Here is a 27759-nt window from a genome sequence, read left to right on the forward strand (position 1 = left end):
CAATGGCAAATAAAACTAACTGTGCTCTTGAGATCATTCTTTTCATCTCTACCGGGTTGATACTCCTCTCCAGGGAGGTTAGCTCGATCTTCCTCTCAGGCAAAAATATAGAAATAGAAAGATGGGGCTTGATAGTGTAATTCAGAATGGCATCCTAGACATTTTTGCTTTAAGTAATTCCAATGACCATACTAGACTTGTGACACTAATGACTCTCTAAGAAGACACATTTACGAAAGAAGTATTCTGCTGCCTAAGGCACTCATTTCTTTAATGGTCCACTCTTCTCCTGTCTGTCAATGCTGCCTTATCTAAACTCCCAGTGTCCCTCACATTAAGAGATACTAGAAACATTCAATTATGGCATTACCTGTCACTTTTGAACATGATAATTGCTAATAAAAACAAATGATTAATTTTTCACACTTTTGTGTGCTACAGCAGATGCAGGAAATATAAAGCACATTTACACACACATATCAAGTGAGAAAGCGCAAGATGTTCATTTTTACAAGTCATTATGTGAATGTATGCAAAGATAATTGTTTGGGGGAATAGCCTCCCTGAATATCGAACCAGAGGCAGTTTAAAATATACCGGTATAGTGGAAAGACTAAGCAATAACACATTCATCACCCCGGACCAAGATGCAGTAACTAAACAAATTCATAACAAGCAGGCCAAAATATAATGAAACACAAATCTGTGACACCTACATCTCCTCAACAACAGAATTATTCCTATTTTAACACTTAGCTGTGATAAGGTGGCAGAGTGCACTGCTTTTTTTACACCATTCTCTCTTAGTATTCCCTATACTTTCTCCCATAGTATGTATTTACAAAAGCTTTCTGGAACCTATAGATCTGCTGATACAATTCTGGGTGTTTAGGGTTTAAAAGAGAAATAACGGGAACAGTTGTTTTTTACTTCTTTTTGTCTGGTTTTAATGGTTGATCCTGAGAAATGGTTCTTCATCAGCACTTAAACTATCATTAAACCAATATAAGTGAGTTTATGTTTTAATTATTGCATGATGATGCAACACAATACCTATTTACTGTTTTCTAGGATAATGTCAACTCTGCTTATTGCCTCACTTGCAAATATTGTTGATCTGAGCCTATTTGCCTGACATCTTCTGTGATCCTCTGCAGTAATTGACAGCAGACAAAGTGCTCTGTGTTGAAGTCAGTACTTCTCATGTACACACAGATGTACAGAATCCCTTACAGTCCAATCCAGGTTGGCATTTGAAAGCCAATTAATGCATGAGCATGCATATCATTTTGCAACCCTGTCAATATAAGGCGCTGATCAACATGTACACAGCCACAAATCCTATGCATCCCATGGAAAGGCTCACACTGCTTAATATGCGTACTGGCAATAATATATATCCCATATGCACAGCTGTTTTTCGAAAACAGCACCTGTACTAGAGACAACGCAACACGTGTGTCAGTGTTTTTGAGTTTATCTTTGGTGGTGCATGCTCTGATAGCAACTGAGGAATGACACACATAGCATTGCAAAAGCACTTACGGTAATTCCTCCTACACCATTGTTCTATTTGAGAAGGTATATCGAGATAATCATACTTTGGACTCAAATATCATGTTGAGTTTGTGTTGTGTAAAGAACTTCCATGGAGTTTACAATGAATATCCAATCAAAACCAGTTCCTCATAAGTAAATCAAACAGAAATAATGAATGCCAAGGCTATTAATGGAACTTGCAGAAATAGTTTTGTGAGAAAGTATTTGCACAGAAATGTGTCCTGTAACGAACCTTCATGATGCATAAGTGTCAAGCAATGTATTCCCAGAAAAGCACAAGAGACTGGTATTGAAAGAAAAAGGAAACGATGTAAGGGTTGCTAAGGTTTTTCTATGCCAATGAGAGAACCATTCACTACTCGGGTATTATCTCGTTGCTGCAGTATTCAAAGACTACACCCTGAGCCCGCCTTGAGCCAATTTCATGGCTGATCTCCTCACTGTGAGGGACTAAGACAGGGCTATTGCACCCCAGCAGGATAGACTTGGTCTCAGGGGTTCAGAGGTCTCAATGACAATGGCCTCACTTCCAGCACATAGTGTCTCTATTAAAAAGGTCAAGAGCCAAATCAAATACAAATTAAGCAGAAGCCTCATTTTGGATAATACACTTAGCACTAATGTAAATGTTAATTCCTAATCATACTGGACCCATTCAGAATATTAATTGCTGAACTGCAGTCCTAAAGTTGGGAAGAAAGGGACAATTGGATTATTTACAATACAATCTTAATTTAAATCTTCAAGATACTGAAAGACAGATCAATAACAATGTGATGGTTCAATGTAAATCAGTGACGCACAGCTGGAACAGCTGTCACTCGGCCTCTAGATCACTTCTATGGGGAATTTTGATGGTTCACTCTGTTAATAATAATAATAATAACCAGACCTTTAATGAACATATACGTTTTTTTTATCCAGATCCATAAAACTGCATTGTTATCATGCAATTTTAGATCACTGAGATCAGCTGCGGCATCCTAACATCCTGTTCTATCATGCAGTGTTGGAGAGCATCATGAGGTATGGTATCACTGCCTGGTATGGTAACTTGACAGTGCAGTCAAAGTCACAGATCGCTCGCCTAGTACAGACTGCTATGAAAATTATGGGGGTTAAAAAACACCCATCTCTCCAAAACATATACGAGCAGTCGATTATCAGACAGGCAAAAAAAATTGTGTCTGATCCCACCCACATACTCCACCCAGAATTCCAGCTCCTACCTTCTGGTAGAAGATTCAGGGTTCCCAGGAGCAGGCTGAACCGCTATAAGCACTCATTCCTACCTATGTCGATTAAGCTTCTTAACATTCACATGAAATGATATGTAGTCAAATGTAATGAAATGTACTTTTTAAATGTTGGCCATGAGGGTTGTGCAATAGGTCGCCATTGTCAGTATGTACGTGTGTGTATTGTGTTTGTTCAAACGGTGTATGACTGATGATATGTGTATGTCTCTTAATGTCCACTATGTTTGTATATGTACATGGATGCACTGCAGGACGGAGTCCAGAACAAATTTCCTTACGGGGACAATAAAGTATATCGTATCGTATCGTATCGTATCGTAACACTAAAAGATTTCCAATATACTGTAGGGGTGGGTCAGCCTGGTAAAAGTCCACTGTGAAGGTCTCTTGTACTTTCATTCATGTCTCCTCAGAGAGCCCTCCTTGCTCCGCAGAGCAGAAATAATAGTATTGGCCTTCGTGATGGTGGAACACAATAGATAGAAACGATAGAAACATTTAAACCACAGACAAAGAGTGAGATGTAATGCTGTGGATCTTTGGTTATTCTTGAAATCAACACAATACATTTGAAGCAATATGAAACGGTACAGTTTTTGCAGATATCTTCTGTTTTATTAAAAGCGTCAAAATCAAAACAACAAATATTGTCCAAGAGTTTTATTGGGGGGTCATACATTGAAAATGTGCTCAGAATTGCCAGAACCAGAGATATCTGATACAGCCACTAAATACCATGTTGCTTGCTTAAGCACATTCATGGGTAACATAATATAAGGTTGCTTTCTTTTATAGAAAATTCTGATTTAATAACAACACCACATTAATTATATAAATATTGTGCCACACAATACCCAGTTTATGAGAGTGTCTTTTGGAGAAAAAAACGAAACCTATTGGGAGTAAATGACTTGCCTGACGTTGATAAATGTGCACTGGCTTCCCTGGACTATAGTGAGATTACTTGGAGCAGATGTTGTGTTTATGTTTAGAATATTTTCACACTTTGTACTCTGTGATTTAAGCCCTGGTCTTTGTCCATGTGGGCAGATGTGTCCGGCTGACAGTTATTAATGAAACAGAGATTGTGATGCACAACATGATGCATCAATACAATGATTGAGGACAACAACTTATTTGCATTCCTTTAAAAACGTTTAGTCAATTTAAACGAGTTTAACAAGAGATCAGAGGTTTCATCTGATTGCAGTTCAAAACAGTAAACACAAAAGGAAAGGAAGATCCATTGTAATCATTATTTATTTATTTTGTGAACTTTGCTGTGCTGTAAAAGTATTGAAAGCATGAGGCAGCAGAGTTTTTAAACAAGTTTGAAGCTTGGTTTTAGTTGTGTCATGACACTTGGTCATCATAAACAATCATACATTGGTAATTCAATTAAACAATGAGAATCAAAAGAAGATGTGACATGTGAAGGCAGTGAGATCTTGTGTGTGTGTTTATAAGTAACTAATATCTTGCCGTAAAGCATTTACCTTGAAAATACACTTCTTGAGCTTATCCTAATGAGCTGCTGAGAGGTTGTCCCTTGGCTGTCAACATGCAGGATGCAACAGAATTATACATTTGATTTTGCTCAATATTAAATTAGTAGTAGGAAATGACAGGCTCTCTGAAAAGCTAACCACTGTGTGTGCTGGGCAGGAGATGCGAGGAACAAGTTACATTGCTAATAGGGTTTCAGCTTGAGACATCCCTGTCATTAGAGGAAATACACTCCATTCGAGCAGCAGAAGGTCTACTTACTCGTAATCTTTGAAATTCCATCCCTCTCTGCCTCCCTCTGACATAAAGTAGGGAGTGGATTTAGACATAATTCTGCCAGTGGGAGGACTTTAATTAGTGGTGTTAGATGTCCAATTAACAGCTCACCAAAATATGCTTCAGCTACTGTTCTGAAAATAGGAAAAGTATGGTGGCCCCTATGTGCGAAAAACATTTAATAAATCTAATTTAGTAAGCAGAAACCATGTTTTTCAAAGGACATTCTTTACAAAGACAGTCATTTGCAAGCAGGAACATCGCTAATGGAATATATTATAATGTGCTTCATCTTCTTTGGTGGTTTTGAATGAAGAGAAGATGCAGAAGTGTACCTCTCACAGTCTTGTTCTTTTTGCAACATGATAAACAATAACAGGTGCACTGGACAGGAAAACAAGGTTTCTTTTAATGTAGGAAAACAGAGTTACCTTTTGAAGCTAGGACATTTTGTACTTTGAAGCAATTCATTTTACAATTCTGGCTGTTGTGTAAAAAAAAAGTGTATCTTTTGCTTGGGGAATCAGATGGTTTTATAAATAATAATCAAAGTGAATGTTAATTTTATCTATTGGATTAAGATATCATTAAGGCAGAAGTTGTGAGTCACATATGCAGTTGACAGCTTGTCAAATTGTTCCATGTGTGATTTGTTCGGCTCTCACTCAGAGACCTGCTGCTACATTTCTCAAGTTTGTATGACATTCTTGTGCTAGGTGCTCCTTGCCACTGTTAAATAAACAGGCGGCAATTTTCTTCTATTTTTATATCTTGCATATAATGGTGTAATTGATTGAAGGAATGCAAGCACAGTCATACTTGTTAATTGAGAAAAGCATTCAGAGTCTTGGGATTCTGTACCAAGGTAATGATGTGTTGCACATTCTGTCATTAAGCAAAAAAAGATGTCTCCGCTACTAGTCATTAAACCCAAAAGCAAAGTTGTGCGAAGTGCCAAAAGTGAGTTAATTTATGGCAGCATACTTTGAAATGTATCTCTAATGGAAGGACTCATCAAATGTCACTGATATTGGAATTGCATGAGAGGTAAACACCAGAGCTTAATGTTACTAATGCACTTGTGAAGGATACAAATGACAGAAATGAGAAAATCATAATGATATAGCGATGTGTAATACGTGGAAGCATTCAAAGTCATTAACCTTTCATCGTCATAACTACACTGTAGCTATGTTCGTATGACAAATACAAAACCTTGAAACCTTGAACCTTGAACCTTGAACCTATACCTGTTTAAACCATGCTATGCTTTTTGCATCTGGGCGCAGCGCCACTGGTTTACATTGAACCATCACATTGTTATCGATCTGTCTTTCAGTATCTTGAAGATTTAACATATTATGATTGTATCATAAATGATCCACCTCAATGGTTCAAAGAATTGTCCCTTTCTTCCCAACTTTGGACTCATTTGGTTTCTTAATTGTTGATTTTTCATGTGATTTATTTAACCTTGAAAACTGCAGTTCAGCAATTGATATTCTGAATGGGTCCAGTATGATTAGGAATTAATATTTACATTAGTGCTATTATTATGCAAAATTAGGTTTCTGCTTGATTTGTATTTGATTTTTTCTTACTAGTATTATTACGTTTTTATTTAGTCCATACAATATTGTTGCTGCTTCATGAAAAGTCCACATTGGTGATTTTTTATGCTTTAAAATGTACGGTGGCCCGGAAGTGCAAGACACCACAGCATTTCACAAAACACTACAGCATTTCAGAAAACACTACAGCATTTCAGAAAACACCACAGCATTTCAGAAAACACAACAGCATTTCAGAAAACGCCGCAGCATTTCAAAAAACGCTACAGCATTTCAGAAAACACAACAGCATTTCACAAAACACAACAGCATTTCAGAAAACACAACAGCATTTCAGAAAACACAACAGCATTTCACAAAACACAACAGCATTTCAGAAAACACAACAGCATTTCAGAAAACACCACAGCATTTCACAAAACACAACAGCATTCAGAAAACACAACAGCATTTCAGAAAACACAACAGCATTTCAGAAAACGCCGCAGCATTTCAAAAAACGCTACAGCATTTCAGAAAACACAACAGCATTTCACAAAACACAACAGCATTTCACAAAACACAACAGCATTTCACAAAACACAACAGCATTTCAGAAAACACAACAGCATTCAGAAAACACCACAGCATTTCACATTGGACGGAAAGGGTATTCCTTTAGGGAGAACACTTCTTGTTTGTGATTGGACAGAGCCAGCCAGAGAAGCACTGCTGTGATTGGTTGTTTTTGCTGCCAGTCAAGAAATGACGCTTCGTGATTGGTCAGCACCCGACAGCCAACATGTCCCAACACATCAACCGTTAGCTGTTAGCACACACTCAGAGCTCACAGCTCCTCATATCTGTTCAGAAACTGGACAAAAGTTAAACAAGTACAAACCACAGACTGTCTATGTCATGGCGAATACAGTCGCTGCTTTATTTATGTCTGTATGACGCTGTTGTGAGTGTGGACGGAGCAGCTACAGGTTAGTTTAGCCTGATCGATCCGCCCCCTCTCCAGCACGTCTTGTTGAATGACAGGAGTAAACACTGACAGCTGCGGTGAAACTCGAGCGATTAGAGCGATGCGAAAAAAACATGAATTAATGCTTTATTAATTCATGGTTTTTAAGGGGCTTATCTCCATGTAAATACTATGGTAGACTACCCAATATTCGCATCGCTCTAATCGCTCGAGTTTCACGGCGGCTGTCAGCTGTGTTTGCTCCTGTCATTCAAACAAGACGCGCTGGAGAGGGGGCGGGGCGTATCTCCATGTAAATCCTATGGGAGACACCAACTACAACAAAATGAACATATTGACCGTATTGATTGATGACGGAGCTGTGAGCTCTGAGTGTGTGCTAACAGCTATATGTCCCAACACATCAGCCGTTAGCTGTTAGCACACACTCAGAGCTCACAGCTCCGTCATATCTGTTCAGAAACTGGACAAAAGTTAAACAAGTACAAACCATAGACTGTCTATGTCATGGCGAATACAGTCGCTGCTTTATTTATGTCTGTATGACGTTGTTGTGAGTGTGGACGGAGCAGCTACAGGTTAGTTTAGCCTGATGGATCCGATTCCATTCAGAAAACACGCATTTTAAAAGCTTTTCGCCTGCCGTCTTGTCTGCAGACTTGTCAAAGCATTAATTCATGGTTTTTACTAACCGGTATCAGTATGTAGTTACTTCGGCATCACTTTGAAACGTGTATTACAATTAAATCACGGTCAATATGTTCATTTTGTTGTCGAGTTTCACCGCAGCTGTCAGTGTTTACTCCTGTCATTCAAACAAGACGTGCTGGAGAGGGGGCGGATCGATCAGGCTAAACTAACCTGTAGCTGCTCCGTCCACACTCACAACAGCGTCATACAGACATAAATAAAGCAGCGACTGTATTCGCCATGACATAGACAGTCTGTGGTTTGTACTTGTTTAACTTTTGTCCAGTTTCTGAACAGATATGAGGAGCTGTGAGCTCTGAGTGTGTGCTAACAGCTAACGGTTGATGTGTTGGGACATGTTGCGCTCGGGTGCTGACCAATCACGAAGTGTCATTTCTTGACTGGCAGCAAAAACAACCAATCACAGCAGTGCTTCTCTGGCTGGCTCTGTCCAATCACAAACAAGAAGTGTTCTCCCTAAAGGAATACCCTTTCCGTCCAATGTGAAATGCTGTGGTGTTTTCTGAAATGCTGTTGTGTTTTCTGAAATGCTGTTGTGTTTTCTGAAATGCTGTTGTGTTTTCTGAAATGCTGCGGCGTTTTCTGAAATGCTGTTGTGTTTTCTGAAATGCTGTTGCGTTTTGTGAAATGCTGTTGTGTTTTGTGAAATGCTGTTGTGTTTTCTGAAATGCTGTTGTGTTTTCTGAAATGCTGTTGCGTTTTCTGAAATGCTGTTGTGTTTTCTGAAATGCTGTTGTGTTTTCTGAAATGCTGCGGCGTTTTCTGAAATGCTGCGGCGTTTTCTGAAATGCTGGGGCGTTTTGTGAAATGCTGTTGTGTTTTGTGAAATGCTGTTGTGTTTTGTGAAATGCTGTTGTGTTTTGTGAAATGCTGCGGCGTTTTGTGAAATGCTGCGGCATTTTGTGAAATGCTGTTGTGTTTTGTGAAATGCTGTTGTGTTTTGTGAAATGCTGCGGCGTTTTGTGAAATGCTGTGGTGTTTTCTGAAATGCTGTTGTGTTTTCTGAAATGGTGTAGCGTTTTCTGAAATGCTGTTGCGTTTTCTGAAATGCTGTTGCGTTTTCTGAAATGCTGTAGTGTTTTCTGAAATGCTGCGGTGTTTTCTGAAATGCTGTTGTGTTTTCTGAAATGCTGTGGTGTTTTGTGAAATGCTGTGGTGTCTTGCACTTCCGGGCCACCGTAAAAATGCATACGAAGAATGACCTTTAAAGTTTGTTTTATGTTTTTCAAGGGCCGCAGGACTTTTTACATTTGACTGAAACTATCAGTAAGATTATTAATCTGCAGATTTAATTGTTCTCATTAAAGTCTATAAAGTAACAAACGTCACACACAAAAAACATTATACACATGCAGCAATTGCTTTAATGGAAACTATAAATAATGTGTTTAAAGCAGGGGTCTCCAACCTTTCATCATCCGAGAGCTACTTTGAAAAAATGAAAGTGGCCAAGAGCTACTTCCATCACATTGCTTACAATTATTCACATAGCCCTCATCAGTTGAATTAAGCTACTTTTGTACACGTTTGAAATTGCAATACCTAAAGCTTATCAAAAATCTTAACTTCACATCAAGGTCCAAAAAAATGAAAATGTCTCACATATTATTTAACATAGTACATAGTAAGTACATCACTGAAAATTCACATAAACGTCCTTAATCACTACCTGACAAGCATCTTATGGCACATGTAAAATAAGTGCATTCACTCTTTTGTACAGTCAGTGAGATGAATGGTACTGCATGGAGTCCACCATAGAGGTGTATGCTGGAGTGTACCCACTTAGGTTCACTCTAATAGAGTCACTTAAATATCCATCAGTCAGTCTTGTTCTGTATTTAGATTTCATGACATTCATGTCAGAAAAAGCTGCTTCACAAAGGTATGTAGAGACAAATAAAGCAGACATGTTCAGTGCTGCTTGGTGAATGTTCTTATAGTTTTCTGGGTCTACAAGGCTCCAGAAATGTTCTGAGTTTTGCTGAGACTTAAGCTGAACATGATTTAGGAGATTTATAACCTCCATCTCCACAGGATTGACACTGAACAGTTCAGCCATCTTTTTCTTCTTTTTCTTTGTCTTGACATGAAATTATAAACCATAATAAATCAATTGTATAGGTCTAGCCTCCCTATATCTGTGTGTGAAATTGTTCCATCCTCAAAAACAAAAAACTAATACTTCTGCAGTCTGGCTGCAGCTTCTAGCAACGGTCTTCTGTTACTGAAGGTCCTGAATGTGGCATCACACACATGACTTAAGTCTGAACACAGCAGACAATAGGAGTATTTACAACAGCATTATAAAAACAAAAATGCTGCATGTGGGTGCACACTTACATTCTCTGTCTTACTGTTACATAAATCCCATGAATGTATGAGATTAAGTTAGCTTCATCATATCTCAATCAGTAATTAAGTGAATAATAAAGTTTCTATCAGGTTACTATTAGCCTGTCACTCATTATTTTCAGGGGGGGGGCGGGGGTTTGGAGGAACAGAGGAGATGGTGATCGTGCAAGCTTTTTCCTCCTGCCTTCATAAACGTTACACACGTATTTATCAACTGAAAATAGCAAGAGGACATTCATACTCTGCAATCCAAGACTTGATTAAATCCACCAAAAACCTGACATGACGATAACGAGTGTTTTTAAAAAAAACATAAATCCCTGTGTCTCTGTCACGTCTGTTCCTTGATCTCTGCGTCACAGACCAATTTGATATTCGTGTCACAGAAAACATTCAAAAACAAAAAAACGTTATTGTCAAGAAAATCAAAAAATCAAGAAGCAACGTTACTACGCTATAATCGATAATCGAGCGGCGAGCTACTGAAAAGCTGCCCGCGAGCTCGACGTGTTGGAGACCCCTGGTTTAAAGCTATGTAAGTCAGGGATCTTTGAACTGGACACAGGGGTTGCTGCATATCTGGAGGACATGTGGGAGATGCCCTTGCAGAGGTGTGTGTTTCTATCTAACTGTACTACAAGTGTACAATAAATTGCAAATGTAGTATTTCTTATGTCAAAGATGTTGGGGCTAATTTGTGTAATTTATGACTGATTATATACTGAGTGGTGTAGCCTAAGCATGATGCTCTACTTGAAAATGATGTGCTGTTTTGGATCATACTTATTATAAATATTTACAAACTACAACATTTTAGTTATGTTTATGTTGCTGTGGTATTTTCATGATCACAGTAAGCTGCGTTTAGCTGATAATCGTGATAATTGTGCTAATGATATTAGCCCCACTGATACCTATTAAATGAGTTTCCCTCACCTATTAAGAGCTTTACCCTCACCAGTGTGATGTACTGTCACTTTAGGGAGGGAGAAAAGTCCCTGCTGTCATCTCCTAAAAAGAAACACACATTTACACAGTGGTGCAGAGTTGCACTTTAAAATCCACACACCTGTCTCCACTTATATTTTATAATCACTTCATACTGGAGAAAAGCATTCTCTCAATTTTAACTTCCCATTGTATATTAAGCCATTCAGATATAGTTATTTTGGGATGTTCAAGAGCAAAGTAGAGGGAGAGAAAATGAGGAGACTGTGATGTTGTTACTGGGGTTGCAGGTGCAGAACATGAAATGTGTCCTTTTCAGCAGTTATGAGTCGCATCTGGACAGTTCAATTTGTTCTGTAAATGGCTGCCAAGAGACAAAATTATTGGCGAAGGTGTTTTTTTGGCTTGCTCACTATCCTTGTCACTGTCTTTGACGCTGTTGGTTGTGAGATATCTGTTTCTCTAAAGGTCTCGCAGCAATATTCGCCAGCTTTATTCTTTATCTCACCTGTTTTTTTCTTTCTTTTTACCTTCAGCCAAGGAAATTGGATGGTGAATAACTCTGTCCTAGATCTCATTTAGGAGAGAGGTGGTCTGATAAAAACTAAACTTTCTCTCAATGTATTTTTATCTTCAGTTACTTGAGAAGGGGCAATACTGTCACAGCTTTAGTTTATTTAAAAAAATATATAAGAGTTTGAATCCACCCAGGAACAGAAACCAAACTAGCGCCTTGACTTTTTTTTCACACATCAAATGCTATTCATTTTAAGTTCGGAAGTGCTTCACTTACTGATTTAATAGTGACTGAAATGTTTATTCGAAAGTGTAACGCTTTCCTAAGAATGCAATACTGTGTTGGGTTGTGGAACTATGCAAAAAGCACAAAAATATCATATTTAAATCCTGAGCAGAGGCACAGCCCATCAGTAACACCCTTGAATCTGAAATAGGATTAGTCTGCTGTGCTTATTATCAGCCTGTCAGATTTCCTGCTATGCAATTCAATAACACAGAGCCAGAGATGGGTGTGCTGTCGTTTTGGCTACTTGAACAAACCCTTTTTCTGACCACAGGAAATAGAGTTGCAGCAAAATAGCACCTTGTAAATATGCATACACACATTTTTTTATGAAAGACAGACATTTGCATGAAAATTGAACACTTTTCATCCGTTTTGCAAATTTGTGACCATGTCATCTTCTTCTCTGTGGGCTTTTGACTAGATTTGTGCGCGTTTGATTGATCCATACACTGGCATATTTTTTTTTCCCACTACATATTCTCATCCCCCACATCCCATATATCTGTAGCTGATGATACATGCAGTCTAATATTCCACTGTAAACACTAAGCTTGCTCTAAAGAAATAAGAATATTTGTATCCTTTCCATCCAATGGGGATTAGACACAATAACACAAACACAATACAATACAATGTCATCTTCTATGAAAGCTCTGCAACAACAAAAAGAACAGCTGTATTTGTAAAGCTTTCTAATGTAAATGTTCATTTTGTGTTTGTAGTTTTTATTGGATCTTTTAAGGTATTGTTGTCCTTTATGTAGACCTTGCTTTTGCAGGTGTCCCTATCAGTATTCACTTCAGATACTGTGTGCATTAACCAATTTCAATCAGAGATTATTTAAATTACAGAGTTTTTATTGACATGTGCACTAGAGGATGGAAAATGGGAATAGTCTTTGGCAAATGGACCCCATTGTGACATCAACTATTTTAAGAGGATGGTGAAGCTGTGAGTAGAATAGGAACCTGGGGACATGGGGTCTAGACACTGATGGTGATGGTGATGAGATAAAGACAAGGCTGAAGGTGAAAGAGGAGATTTGCTGCAACAATATCGCATAAAATGACAGCTTACAGAAGCAGAGAGGAGAATATATTTTAAGTTTGTCAGCAGCTACGTGATTGGCTGAAGGAGATCGTGGCAACATATAAACAAGTGAGAAATTAGCTGATTAAAAGCAGCAGGAGAGGTAAGAGAGAGAATTGAGAGTGAATGAAGCATGAATATAGTCTCTCTGATTAAACTTACACTAAACTTCCTTTAGCTTACCATTTTCAAGGACATGTTTTCATTAGGGACAGGCATGCAGTCGGCCCAAACAGAAAACAGATGAGCTCAGATTACAGCCTGTACAGAGGGGGTGTAAATGTATAACATGTCTGCACAGCCCTCCACTTTAAAATATAATGTGCCATATGCTGTCATATTTTCATTATCCTAAGTGTTCTTGTTTTTAGCTTTTAAGGTTCTTTGTATAGTTACATTTAAAATTGGTGTAAATACTGTTCTTTAGTATCCTTTTTTAATGCTAAATTGTTTCTTAAGAATACTTGTTTTCTATTATCCTTATATATTTATTTTTTTACCCACTATTGCAGCTTATTTTCTTAGATTGCTTATGTTCGCTCCACCAGATACCAAAGCAAATTCCGTTTACCTGGCAATAAACTTGGCAACTCTGATTCTGATTCTGTTTGCTGCTATATTAATGTTGTGAAAGTCGTAAAACCTTAAAGTTAAATCCATAAAGTAATGTAATCATTTAAGGGGTGATCATTGTATGAACATCTTTTGTACACTCTCAATGTGAAAGCGCATGTTGAGGTTTGATGAACTTTCGCAGAGGCCAATTCCAAAATTAATCGTGCCGAAAAGTGTAATCTTTGAACACAAAAAACATCATTATCCCCTGACCATAATGAACCATATTGTGTAAATGGAAAGTCTTCCATTGATTTTTTTTTATCATTTAGCGGTGAAGCAGGATGTTTCAAAAGTGTGGATTATTTGAGAGGACTGAGATTCAGCTTTTGTGTCTTTTGTCTGTCTCTCTTCTTTAGGGTGATGAGGTCCTGACAGTCATCAAAATGAAAGCACAGTGGCCGGCCTGGCAACCATTCAATGTGTAAGTGATCTATTCTGATTATCATAAAACTAACGTCACATTTTCTACTTACTGTGCTGCTGGTTTTGCAAGTTTAATCAAAAAAGTGAATACAAATTGAAAATCATCTTTTCAATATTTTACAATGTTTCAACCTACCCAGTAGTTTCCAATAGGTTGAATTGAAATGACTGTATAAAGTTTACTTCAATAGGCTTAAAACTTGATAAAGTTTCGCCACAGATTCCAAGATCTTCCTCTGCTCTTGTTATTCTTATTAAAGCACAGTGGTCTCCTCTCTTTCAAAACGCTGTGCACAATATTTAAGACCATAGAGACTAAAACCCCTAATATTAAACATCTAGTCCTGTCTTCATAGAACCGTGGCTTATGAATAGTATATAGTGTACCATGAATTAATGCATGAATGTATTATTGTGCAATGTTTAAAACTATTCCCAACATACATTGGATTAAATAATAATTGAATACATTTCTGTAGTGCTCCATCTATATTTTCACACTGTTGAAAAAAACAACAGTGTGAGGATAGGAACAACTCTTACATATTTTACAATCAAATCAGATCAGACTGTCATCAACATTTGTAAATCACCAGACCTTTTTCTCCCCTATCTTGTACAAAATAAATCAGCACGAAGACTAACTTAATAAAACATCTCGCTTCCCTCTTTAGGCTTTTGCTGCAGAGTTATTAAACTTTAACACATCAAATCACACTTTGCTCTCTTAAATCATTAAGATTGGAAACTATCAAAGAGATGGGATTCACTTTGCACTTCATGGTTCAAGGTTATCTCACATTTCCCTCCAAGGCTAATTTGATTTAAATTCAGGGTGCACATACAAACACAATACAAAGACAATGTAAGCTACAGCTCAACAGAATAAATCACAGTGCAATCACAGCATGTTACCCTTACGGCCCGTCCACACGGCGGCGTGCGTTGAAGCTTGCCAGCGGGGGGGGCTGAAACTCGAGCAACAGTCAATCACATGAATCTCCCGCCCCGGACACACAAGCACACGGTTTGATTGGCTAGAGCTTGTACTGGCATATGATTCGATTGGCTGACGCTTCCGCCGAAGCTTCAAAAGTTGAACATTGCTCAACTTTTGCAGCGAGCAACGCTTCTGAAGCTACGCTTCGCTCCCACAATGCAGTTTGGCGAAACGTGACGTCACCCCAATCAAAGTGAATGGGCAGAAGCGTTGAAGCTTCAATGCACGCCGCCGTGTGGTCGGGCCGTTACAATACATTCCTGATGTCACACATATGAAACAGGAATAATAAGTAGTTTGTAGGAAAAGGAATTGTTGATTTTCAACCGACTGGGGAGTCTTGGGTTACAATGACCTCTTCTTTAACAGCCAACTTAACAACTCATTTTGAGGTTCCTCTCTTACATGCCTAACCCCAGCTGTGAATGTGTTGTATTATTTAATCATTATTTAGCCCAAGCACCCGTTATAGGTCTATGGTTTAGTGGCTCTGCAATTTTAATTTGCTCCTCATAGATGCATATGTCCACTGTGATGGATTATTTTAAGCATTTATCAAATCATATTACGTTAAAATGAGTAAACAAGTTAATGCAAGGGCCTTTATTTCAGATCTTAGAGTTCAAAGAGAGAGATAGAGGAGAGGACATGTCCTGAAATGTACTGGCTTGGGATTTGAACCAGCTTACTAGGCAACAGTGACCTCATATGGGCCGTTAGCTCCAGCCACTGAGCGGCCAAAATATTATCACAACTTGTAAGCCATGTTATAGTAATTAATTCACAAACAAGATACTGTAGTAGTGTCAGCAGATACAGTGGTAAGAAGTTAGCGGAGCCCAGAGCGTGCTGATCAGTGAAAACCCAGCTCAAAGGTGCCCTGAAACTGCCAGCCACACCATGCACACTGTGTTTGTGTGCATTTACTCCTAAATTCACAAGAGCCATTTAATCTCTTATTCATGAGAAAAACAAGAAGCTTGTTGGCTCAGCTGGCTCAGAAGAAGTTCAGTGGTTAAGGCCTATGCTGTGTTGTTTTAATAACCACGGGACCTCAGCAAGGGCTATGACTTTAGTCTCAAAAGGCAAGAAAACAGGAATAGAAGTAATGATATCCACTAATTAGCTTTCTGTGTGCTGTGCAGTCAACCAAATAATTGTTTCACACGATAATTGTGTACAGCACATCAGAACAAGTACGTTGATTTGGAGCCAGAGAAGGAAAGGCAGTTTTGTATTGATAACTACAAGACAGTCCACGCTTTACTCAACCAGCTGGAAGACGTATCTTGTAAAGTCTAAAGAGTCTTCAGAGACTTAATTAGCCTTACATTTAAAAAATGCATAGAAGCATATTAACGTCAGCATGTGCAACAGCAGGATGTGTTTGTGAGTCTCGGTTCCATTAATACTGTGTACATATTCATGTGTGCCCTTTCCGGTGTATGTCTGTATTAGGAGGGATTTTGCTTTAATTAGAAAAATGCAATTCCCTTAATTAAAGTCAATTATCTCGTCATCCCTATCCAGTTGTTTTAAACAGATGGTCTTCAATCAAAGCTTTCAATAAACTTCTATTTGATAAAAGGGAATACGATAGATGGAAAGAGACAGAAAGCAGCAACAATGCAGAAAAAGGAAGCAGTAGAAGGAGTGCTTATTTTTTAAGTAATCGCTTAATCTAAAACCAGCTATCAATTTTATTTGTCTAAAAAGAGAAAAATAATTTCAGAAACAATGGGCAACGCAGCAGAGATGTGATAGGAGAGTAACGGTGGGTGATGAGAAAGAAATGAGGCTGAAGAAGTGACAGACATTATGACACATATTACAGCAGAAGCTCTCCTGAGACCGGATACATAAGAGGAACAAACTAATAAACCTTTGGAATTTCTACCCAGAGTATTAGAAGGATGCTTGTTATACAAAATAAAAGATGACTTAATCACCTATCGATATGTATCAGGACACAGGCTTTTGCTAAACAAATCAAGCCCATTGAATCATTATGTCAGCAATGAAACAATAATCCATCCATCCGTCCATTTTCCATCGCTTATCCCAAGTCGGGTCCTGTGGGAATCAGCTGCCAGCAGAGGGCCCCAAACTTCCCTGTCCCTGGCCACATCAACTATAGCTCTAATTCTGGTCTGATCCCTCCACCTGGTCCTCCTGGTTCTGTCCAATGATCTACTCCCAGCTGGATATGCCTGCAACACCTCTCTAGGGAGGCGGCCAGGTGCCTAAACCACTTCAACTGGCTCCTTTTTACACAAAGGAGCAGCAGCTCTACTCCAAGTCACTCAAAGGTGACTGAAGTTCTCACCTTATCCCTAAGGGAGATGCCAGCCACCCTCAGATGAAAACTTATTTTGGCTGTTTGTACTTGCAATCTTGTTCTTTCAGTCATGACCCATCTTTCATGACTCGTGAGGATAGGAAATGTTAGAAAAATATTACTTGCCACCGGCTTGAGCTTCAATATCAGGATACATGTATTTATGAATCCTTGCAGGAATGGAAGTAGTCATCACATACAGAGCATATGATACCACTAGTTCCCCCGAACAGTGTCCTTCACATGCTTATATAAAAGAGAGGGTGTTACACAGTCACAAGATACAGAAATACCGGTTCAAAGCAGTATACAATGTTTTGTTTAGATTAGCTAAAACCCATGTCAGAAATGATCATGCTTGTCATGTCTGTCTCCATAGAGGCTGAATCATCATGTTAATCACATAGCTATCATATGCCTACAACAGTGTGTCCTGACGGTCTTCTAGGTAATCATACATCCTGTCACGTACACAGCTACGTAGGGCCTTTGTTCTCATGTGCTACTCTGATATCGGAAGAGTACATTCAGTATTTTCCCAACAGGAATGAAGATGGACTGGATTTTGAGCTTTGCCTTCTGGCTCAACTGACTCTTAATCACAACTCTTTATCATACACAATAAAAGAACAATGGAACAATAAAAGATCATCAAATAAATAACGGAATTAAGTTAAACAGCATGATGTCAATTTCAAATAATACTTCACCATTATATTGCTGTCCAAACCAATGGGCTGATGTGTTTAATGTTATTTATATGTGCTTGACAAACATAAAACCACATATAAGAAACTACATATTCCAAGTCTGCAAATGGGAATACATTATATTTCACAAATAACTCCAGCACAGAAGTTTTCCTCTAAATGTTAGCCAATTGGAGCATCAGTGTGTGTACCCTGCCTCAGCTCCCTCTAAGCTCTTATTATTTGGACCAAAAGCATGGTGTGTTCCGATGGTTGTCTTAACTGCTTTGTATCTTTGGAGATGAGGCATTCATTTCTCATTTTAAGTTTTAGCATGGATTTTCATTTCCTGAAAAGAGGGATGAAAATGTTATTCAAAACTTGACATTTAAATGTTATTTATGTCTTTGGCTTCCTACACAGACAAAGACTAAGAGTATACGAGTAGGCAGGCACTGAGATAGCAGGTATGCACTAATAATGCCAGCAGCAAGCTTCTGCCACTGAATAGCACGTCATGTCCATCCACTTCCACTTCTTTTAATCTCAAACTACACTTGTCTAAGACAGTGGTTCTCAAACTTTTTTCAATAATGAAAATAAAATACCCCCTGATCAGCGCAGAAACAATTTTTTAGGGAAGAAATGACTATATAAAGAGGTACAGTTCAGCGCTGCACCATCAGTGTCTGATTTATTAAAACAACAACTTAAACTGAGAAACACTGTAAATGTTTACAATCCAACACTAAATTCATTGCAAACCAATTTTAACATCATGCAATAACACTAAGACGACATTAGTTGCATTGAACTGATCTTTTCAATAAGTTGTACTTACAATTTAGTGAGAAACATGGGCTTGTGCTTCACTGAGGATCTTTGTCATTCTGACAGGGAGGCAAACTGCAGTTATTACACTTCACGTTTTGAAATATGTGTAACTCTGTTCATATAAAACCCACACTGCTCAAACTTCGTTACTTTTCCTAAAATTGGTAGGCCTATATTTATTTATTTTGGGGCGTGGGGAATGAAGAGAAAAAAATATATGAGCATTTTATGAGCATGGGATTTTGACCCCTCATATAAACAAATGCATAATGCTGCACTATACTTTGCGGCCACACGCCGTTGCCAAGCAACGCTTATTGTTTAGGTCCTTTGACACGCAGGCAGTCATATAATTAACTAGAACTAGCTAGATCTGATAGATTTGGATATAAACGCGAGTGAAGTATAACCGGACACGAGAGAGAGATCAGAGATCAGATCAGCTGCTGCTGACGGAGAACACGCAGCTCTTCCGGATCACAGCTCCACCCGCTGTGACGGACCGTTGAGCGGAGCAAAATACACTAAGAGTTAGACCTAACACACTTAGCTAGTTTATCTACTCTGGAACTAGCTAAACTAATTATAAATATATTTATTCTTTACTGTTGGGTCACTTATTACAGGTTCAGCGAGCTGCACGAGACTGACCGGCTGTCAGGAGACGAGAGAGAGGAAAAGAGAGCACCCCGTTTATTTTTCCCATTTTATTATCCAGAATTACTGTAAACTTTGGAATAAAGTAGTTAATCTTTGTCAAGTTTGTTTAAATGCATTAATTATGTTTGTTTTTTTCATTAACATAAAATAAATCTCACGTCCCCCCTGCAGTACTCCAACGTACCCCTAGGGGTCCGCGTACCCCCATTTGAGAACCACTGGTCTAAGACACCAATTTCAGTTTCCCTATCTAGTGTTTTCTATATTGTAGTGTCTAAGGAACATGTTCCCGAACTGAAAGACTTAAGTACATTGGGCTGTGTCTGCTACAGTATGTACTCAGAATGTAATCATACTTAAATCCTTTCCTTTTCAAACACACTGTCCCTCACAAATGCACAAAAACACTCAGTAAGAAGGTTAGTGTCTTATAGATGAAATAAATAACTCTCAAATCCTAAAAATAATGATGAAATACTACCTGACTCTTTGTGTCCTCGCACTCGCTACCCAATCAATCTATACTGCATTTAAATGGTTCCTTCCAGGACAGCTTCAGTATCTAAACGACACTCAGTGTGCTCCTTGTCGTTTCCCAACAACCGCTCACTCTTGTCACATGTCTTTCTAATAACCAGACAACTGTTTTTGTGTTGTTTGGGTTCCATTTGATCGGCAGCTATAAAAAGTAAGGTGGGCAACCGGGTGAAATAAGGAGCCATTGAATACAAGACTACAGCTGTTAATGAGCCTCGTCTTTATTTCTGTCTGGGCTGTAAGCAATCATTTATGTTCTATACATAGTGAGGCAATCAAATGCCCATGTACAACCCCATGTAGCAACAGCATGCATTAATAACACCTCTCGACATTTGCACATCATTATTAATAGAAGCATATTTGAATAACAAAAGCATTTCACTCGGGTTACCTAGGGTGATTAATGCTTTCCTCATTTTCTCCCAGACTTTGTCTCTACCTTTCTATCAACTCCACATTTTTGAAGAGCCCAGGTAGCTGTCTGAGATAAGCCTCACTCTCGCAGCAGTCACTGAGCAGAGGCCCGGGAGAGTTGAGGTAAATCGTGTGTTCCCATGGGGACAAGGGCTATTTCACATCCTCAGAGGCCATTATTAGAGTGCACAAGGGCAGGAGTGAGTTGAGTAAAGTCAAATGGATTGACATTGATAGTGAAAGGTAGTCACTGGTGACTTGTCTCTCACAACTAGAACCTTCCCACTCCTAATTATTGTTGTTTGGGCTGGGGTATTTCTTATTTAGGTTTAGTGGTTAATCATTGGTCAAGACAGAAGGCAGAAGCTTTGTGTTTGTCTCCTGTCCTGGAATAAAGACATTGAGGAGATTGATTTGTTTTGGCAATGTGAGTGTAAAATATGTCAACCGATTTTTTTTCTCATTCCCTGTAATTTGTAGGCAGTGTAAGTACCTCTCTGTCTCTAAAGGAGAGTTGAAGTTTCCTCTTCAATGGTGATCTTTGAACAGCGCGAGTAACTCTGAGTTCTAACACCCTGAAATACATGGATTCTCTACTGATGCTTAAAAATGTGTTTCAGTACATTTATTCCCCCAATTAGACCTCTGACCAAACCTTTGATATCGTATCAATGATTTCAGCATATTAACCTATCCAGGTGGCTTGTGCTATCTTTGATTTCATAAATAATAACCAATTGTTCTTTCCTAGAGCGATTTACATTTTAAGTGTAATCTGAATGTATTTTACTACGTTGTTATAATTATTTTCTGAAATATGCATGCTATATTTTTACAACAAAAAATAAAAGAGAGAGAGGAGAAGGTAGAAAGCTTTTTTGGAATGCAGTGTTTCTGGAAGTTATTTATAATAATGATTTGAAAATCAACATTATGAATGATGCCTCAAACTATTCTTATATAAATATTTTAATTATATAAAGCCTACTGAGCATCCATGGCAAAACATTGTTTTTTTGGGGATGAAATGAGTTCTATCTTTCTTTCTGGTTTTAAGGTTGACCTTGTTATCCGACCGCACATACCCAATATTAACAGAATCAGGGCCAAAAAACCTTGATATAAATTTCACTCGTGTGTACCAGACTAGTGGATCGATATAATAAACCTTCCCACTGGCTTTTTTATTGAATTCAATTACATACAGCCTCCCATTAATGGTGAGAAACTGTCAGTAACATATCATAACTTTCTTTACTTGGATATCAGAAACTTTTACCCCTCTTTTTATACTTTGTGGGCCATTTACGCACAACTTGCTGGAGACTCAATTGGAAATATTAGACTTTACGCGTTCATTAGGTTATTAGGCGCAACCAAATGCATCATTAGGTTTGCTTTTGTTCAGGCTGGACTTCTCATTAAAGGTGGAGCAGATGCAGCCTTGCCTCAGGTCTTGTGAAGGACACACCTTTGTGAGCCATTTGGGATGCAGCTGACGTCTCTTTCTCTCCCGTACTCACACTTATAAACGGCGTTGAATCACACAGACTTCATTATCACTCTCTCCCTCAGGCGGGCCGCCCCCTCAGCAGAGTTCTCCGTGGACCGGAGCCGTCACCTCATGTCCTTCCTGACCATGTTGGGGCCCAGTCCAGACTGGAACGTTGGTCTGTCTGCGGAGGACTTGTGTACCAAGGAGTGTGGTTGGGTCCAAAGGGTGGTGCAGGACATGATCCCCTGGGATGCTGGCACTGACAGCGGAGTGTCATATGAGGTCAGTAAAAAGACTGTAACAATTTGATATTAATTAGAATGTATGTAATGTTCCCCTAAGTGTAAATACAAAAATGCTTCGTTATTATATTACATGGGCTTGCAGTGTTTCCCACAGAATTTGATTCTATTTGTGGGGGAACCGCACCGCAACCCCCCCCACCCCCCCAATCCCCCCCAAATATGAGATCCATTTGTGGCGGACGATATTTAATTGTGGCGGCCCGCCACAAATAAATCAATGTATGGGAAACACTGGCTTGTGTTTTGTTTAATGACTGATCTATCTTTTGAACATATAATGTGTTATGTTGTTTCATGGGGGAAAATAAATTAACTTTTATTTATTTCCAGTATTTTTGGTGAAGAAGGCAGGGATATGAGGCTACATATCCTCTAACATGACACGATTAAAAGTATATTTTCCTGATATTTAAGGCTGCATAACAGTAAAGCCATGTTATCTTCTGGACTTAGCTTTTACCCACCTAGCCAATAAACAATAGACATTACTAAAGATTATTAAGCGAACATTTCAAATTGTAAGTATTTTGTGAAAGCACCCAGAGTTAACCCCTTCAATATTCTTGCAATTTCAATGTTGGGGTATTAAATCAGAAATATTGTGATCATTATTTTCCAAGTTATCCCTTCATTATTTTGTGAAACATCCTTTTCGAATGTATTCAATTTAAAAATGTACCAGTCGTTATTACTTGAATTTCAAATTAGGGGGAAATGAGTTCTCTGTGATCATCATACAACAGTCACAACAGTGTTTCTGAATGTATGACTCAACTCAGGTTACAACCCCACAGTCCCACAGCAATCACAACCGTCTGCAGGCTGCTACTCTCTCCACCTTTTACCCCCTGGAAGACCTTCTTCCTCACTCTCAAGTCTTCCCTTCACACTCACGTTTTGACCTTGTCATCACGCCAACCTCTTCCTCTTCATCTTCCTGTCTGCTCACATTCACAATCATTCCCTCTCTCACCTCCTCACACACTGCCCGTCTGCAACAATTCAAGTGTCATCCCCCATCCAATTCTCCTTTAACAGCCTTGTGCGTCTTCCCCTCCCTCCCTCACCCTGAGGTGCTGCGTGCTCAGTGTTTCCAGTCAGCACTAACAGATGAGGCTGTGCGTGCGCATGTTTGACCAAACTCAATAACGACATGTGAGAAACCTTTGGCTGTTCTCACAGATGAACCCACTGAACTGTGCTCGCTTGCTTGTTTTGGCCAGCCTCAGGGATAATTTCACTCTTCTTCTCCGTCTTACTCTCTTCCTTCTCTGTTTCTCTCTCTTTCTCACAAACACACACACACACCACACACACACATTAGAGCCTACTAGACTGACTATCAAAAAGTCGGGTACTTTTAAATAGCAAACATAGCTTGAGCTTGCCATATGCTGATCCATACATGCATAGATATAACTACAGTCTATTAAACTGAATGTGCAGTAATTAAATTGAATACAGCAGGGGTTTCAAGGCTGTGAGGTTTGCTTCTCTCGCAAAAAAAAGAGACTTAAAATGAAGATACCGTAAGTTGAAAGGGACTACATTTTGTAATCCACAGGAAGTCGTTTCTGTAGTTTGACTATGGTGGATTGGTATTTTTATAACATAGTCAGCAGTTGGAGTTGCAGCAGTGTTCAAAATTGCAACTTCTTCTGGGGATTCTTACCAATGCTTTACTTTGAAATATCATTACCCCTGAATATATTATCATAAATCCACAAACATATGCTCCCTAAAAACGAAAGAACATGCCTGAGGATAATCATGTTTTCTTTAGCATCAAAGCAATTAAATGTGTCTCCTCTGCAACCCGTGGTGTAATTTAATCTGAATCTCAAGGATCCATTCTTATGCCCCTTTTGTCCAAATGCATGATTTCCCAAGAAAATTAAGGGACTGCTATCTTTGTTCAAATCACTGCTTTCTCAAACTGTAGTACCCATTAATCAGAGAGCGACAACAAAACACACAAGAAGCATGATTACGCTTCTTAGAAAGAGCAATGAAAGAAACCCTCTTTCCAAAAATACATTTTGCAGCAGGATAGTGGAGGAACAGAGACTATTCTGGAAGTGGGAAGGGACTTTGTGTCTGTGTAACACAATTGTTAAAGGCACAGGCCTGCAACAGAGTAATGAGATCCATTCTCAGTCCCATTACTTTTACTGTATCTTTTAATTAGTGGCCACTCATTACCCTTCTCCCTATCTCCCTCCCTCTCTCTCTCTCAAACACTAACACAATTGCTCTTGCCTGTTTTTTTCCTTCTGTTGGCCTCAGTGGGGAGTGAAGGATGAGCTTCTGCCTGCCGTCAGCCTCTGGCGGTGGTTCTTCCATCAACCCCATGCTGGCAGACCTTTACTGTTGACTAATAAGAGCATCTCCCTTTTACAATTCATCTCTCCTACACAGTTGCTCTATAACTTTGTGACTTGTCCTTTGCGCTTTGAGTAACTTTGAGTGACTTTGTGTTCATTCTCATACTGACAGTGTGTCATTTGAAATCCCTAAGATCACCGGCTTTCTGTTTTTTTTTTGTGTCTCTTTTTCTGTATTTTTTGTCCTTTTTCAGTCTCCCAACAAGCCCATTGATTCCAAGGATAAGATCCGTCCCCTGACCAGTCTGGATCACCCACAGAGCCCCTTCTATGACTCTGAAGGGGGCGCCATCACACCTGTGGCCAGGGTCATAGTGGACCGCATTGCCAGAAAGGTCATACCAGTCAATTCTTAAAGCAAATATAGCTGATAATAATGCAGGCATTTGTCATTTAACAGATTAAGGTAAACATTAGGCGTGTTTACAATTGATAACCACCACAATATGCTAACAAGGCTTTAATTGTGTTGTAGTAATTTGCCCTTTCTTATCACATCCAGTAGAAACAAGAAAAAGTATGTAATTGTTCTGTTGTGTTTTGACTTTTTCTGCAAGTTTTCTCTTCATACGCTCTGATACTCTTGCTTTACTGCGGTATTTTGAAGTGATCTTCCAGGATTTCCAGCTCAGTTCTACTCCTCTTCACATATAAACTTAGTTCACGCATACCCCTCTTGACTCTTTGCTACATTTATAAAACAGCCAAATTCAATCCACATAAAAATAGAACTGGCATCCTTAATTATCTCCAATCATTATGAAATATGGATTTATTCAAAAGCTTCAAAGCAGAGACAGAGAGGTGGGCGAGACACCTTTCCCTTTTCTTTATCACAGCTCAGCAGGTATGACGGGGACTTCAAGTCTGTCCATCAATACAGCAATTGATTAGTGCTGGGTCTGAGTCCTGTGTTTTTTAGTGCCCTAGGTGGGAGTACAAGGTGAACATAAATCATTTGAACACCTGTCAACACAATTTGTTCCCTGCTTATTGAAATTGAAGAAAAAATGAAACACAAGCCAAGTTAGATCTTATTTATCAAATGTCAGAGAGAGTACGTAATGTGTCGTTGAGTATATATCAAACTCACTAGTAAGGAGGGTTATTACAGATATTCCAATGTGATATTCTTTCAATTAACATGAATGATGATTAACAGTAATATGCTGACCATTCCCCACCTGTGTTAATTACTCTTAAGGAATATGAATAATAATTTAAAAAAAATGATGTCTCAAATGTGTTGGGATGCAGATTTAAGATTATTCCAGCCAATTAAAATGACACAAAGCAATGAAAAAAGTTAATGAAAACATTTATGGCAGGTATTAAAAATTCACTCAATGAAATATGAACTTTTTCTAATTATAAATTAATGGGTGGTGAAATGCATTCCCTGGGAACTCTGGCTGCAAAGCAGACACGCTTAAAGGTTAGCCGTCCTTCAGTGGCATCTAGAGGAAGCTGCGGGGAGTTCATGATACTTCTGCCACAACCCATTTATCATCATTTACTTACAAACTCTAGCACACACGCTCAGTTTATACTTTCAGAATTGCATAATGCATGGTCTTTCACCATCATTTGTTATACAATTTGTCTGCTTCCTGTGTATTGTTTGAATACCATGATTAAGTAATTGTGTAAGCTTATGCAGACCTTTGCTGCCTGTCACTCTTTCTGACTGCTTTAAAAAACACAGAGAGCAAACAGAAAGAGCAAAGCCAAAGAACATCTACAGAGTGCTGGAGTGTGTTCCCACATAACTGTGTGTCTGTGTGTCTGCAGGGAGAACAGTGCAACGTTGTGCCAGACAATGTGGATGACATTGTAGCAGATATTGCCCAGGAGGAGAAAGAGGAAGGTCTGTATCCTCTCTCTGTCTTTCTCTTTCTCTTATACATTATTAAAAGCTCATTTAAAAGAGAAGGTTGAGCCTTTTTTATGTGGATGTCTATCAGTGTGATGGTAACCTTTTTTTTACTCGTCCTATAGTGAATAATCAGGTAGAGCACTGCTGAAAAGCTGTTGTACTGCCTGTAAACAGCAGCGTCATTTGATGTCATAGTGACGTAGTTTGACTCAAGGAGGAACTACAAACTACTTCAGCTTGAATTTCTACTCGTCTTGTGTAAATAAAATGGTGTCTTTTATTGTGAAAGTTATAATTAGAATTTAGAAAGCTGTACTGCACTGCCTTTCACAGTTGAAAATAATAAAGAGTTGTTGCCGTCTTGGTTCAGGCTGTTTTTTTTTTACCTGAATAGGTATAGGCACAACTCTGCAACAACATGTTTGATTGGGCATCAGCAGCTTGCATGCAAGGCATCCTGGTACATGGAGGCACTGCTGGCATGAATCTGCTTGCAAGATAACTCATAAGCCTTCTTCTTCTGCTATCTCTTTGATGAACTTAGTTACAGATCACTGACTGGACATACACATAAAAGCTGGCACAGTTTCCATTACATTGTGTAAGGCTATTACACTGTCTGCTTTCCCTTCATTATCTTGCAGACGACACTCCGGAGACGTGTATCTACTCCAACTGGTCTCCATGGTCCGCCTGCAGCTCGGCCACTTGTGAAAAGGGAAAGCGGATGAGGCAGAGGATGCTTAAGGCCCAGTTGGACCTCAGTGTGCCCTGCCCACACACTCAGGACTTTGAGCCCTGCATGGGGCCTGGCTGCAGCGATGAGGGTGAGTTTAAGACCGAAAGCATGAGGAAAACAAAGAACTCTCTGTAGGTGATGAAAAAAAGATGATTGCATTAATTTAGAGGTTTCTTAAGGTTCAGCATCCACTTTACAGCTTTATGAGCATTTTTTATCTTTTATATTTGTATTAATATGTTAAGAATATTGCTCACAATAATGTTTTGACACTACGAGAAGTGTTGCCATTTTGAAAAACGTTTCTGTATAAGGCCATTGATAATACCCAAGGTACCATTCTACTGCAGCAATAAAGTGAGAGCAGACGGAGAGGCGAGGAGAGCACTTTGTTTAT

The 27759-nt window shown here is 38.9% G+C and overlaps 1 protein-coding gene across 2 annotated transcripts in view; it reads left to right on the plus strand.

Annotated features, from left to right (window-relative positions):
* spon1a (spondin 1a) overlaps positions 1 to 27759 on the plus strand; it is a 71058-nt gene that overhangs the window by 37119 nt on the left and 6180 nt on the right. Inside the window, exons 7-11 of one of the 2 annotated variants that reach the window (XM_034116184.1) lie at positions 14022 to 14086; positions 22139 to 22340; positions 24942 to 25082; positions 26539 to 26614; positions 27268 to 27450. In XM_034116184.1, coding sequence (XP_033972075.1) covers positions 14022 to 14086; positions 22139 to 22340; positions 24942 to 25082; positions 26539 to 26614; positions 27268 to 27450 — 667 coding nt within the window. The remainder of the gene's footprint in view (positions 1 to 14021; positions 14087 to 22138; positions 22341 to 24941; positions 25083 to 26538; positions 26615 to 27267; positions 27451 to 27759) is intronic. The other variant, XM_034116185.1, reaches the window with a different exon arrangement.

Source organism: Trematomus bernacchii, unplaced genomic scaffold (assembly GCF_902827165.1).
Source record: "Trematomus bernacchii unplaced genomic scaffold, fTreBer1.1, whole genome shotgun sequence".
In the NCBI taxonomy this organism is placed as follows: domain Eukaryota; kingdom Metazoa; phylum Chordata; class Actinopteri; order Perciformes; family Nototheniidae; genus Trematomus; species Trematomus bernacchii.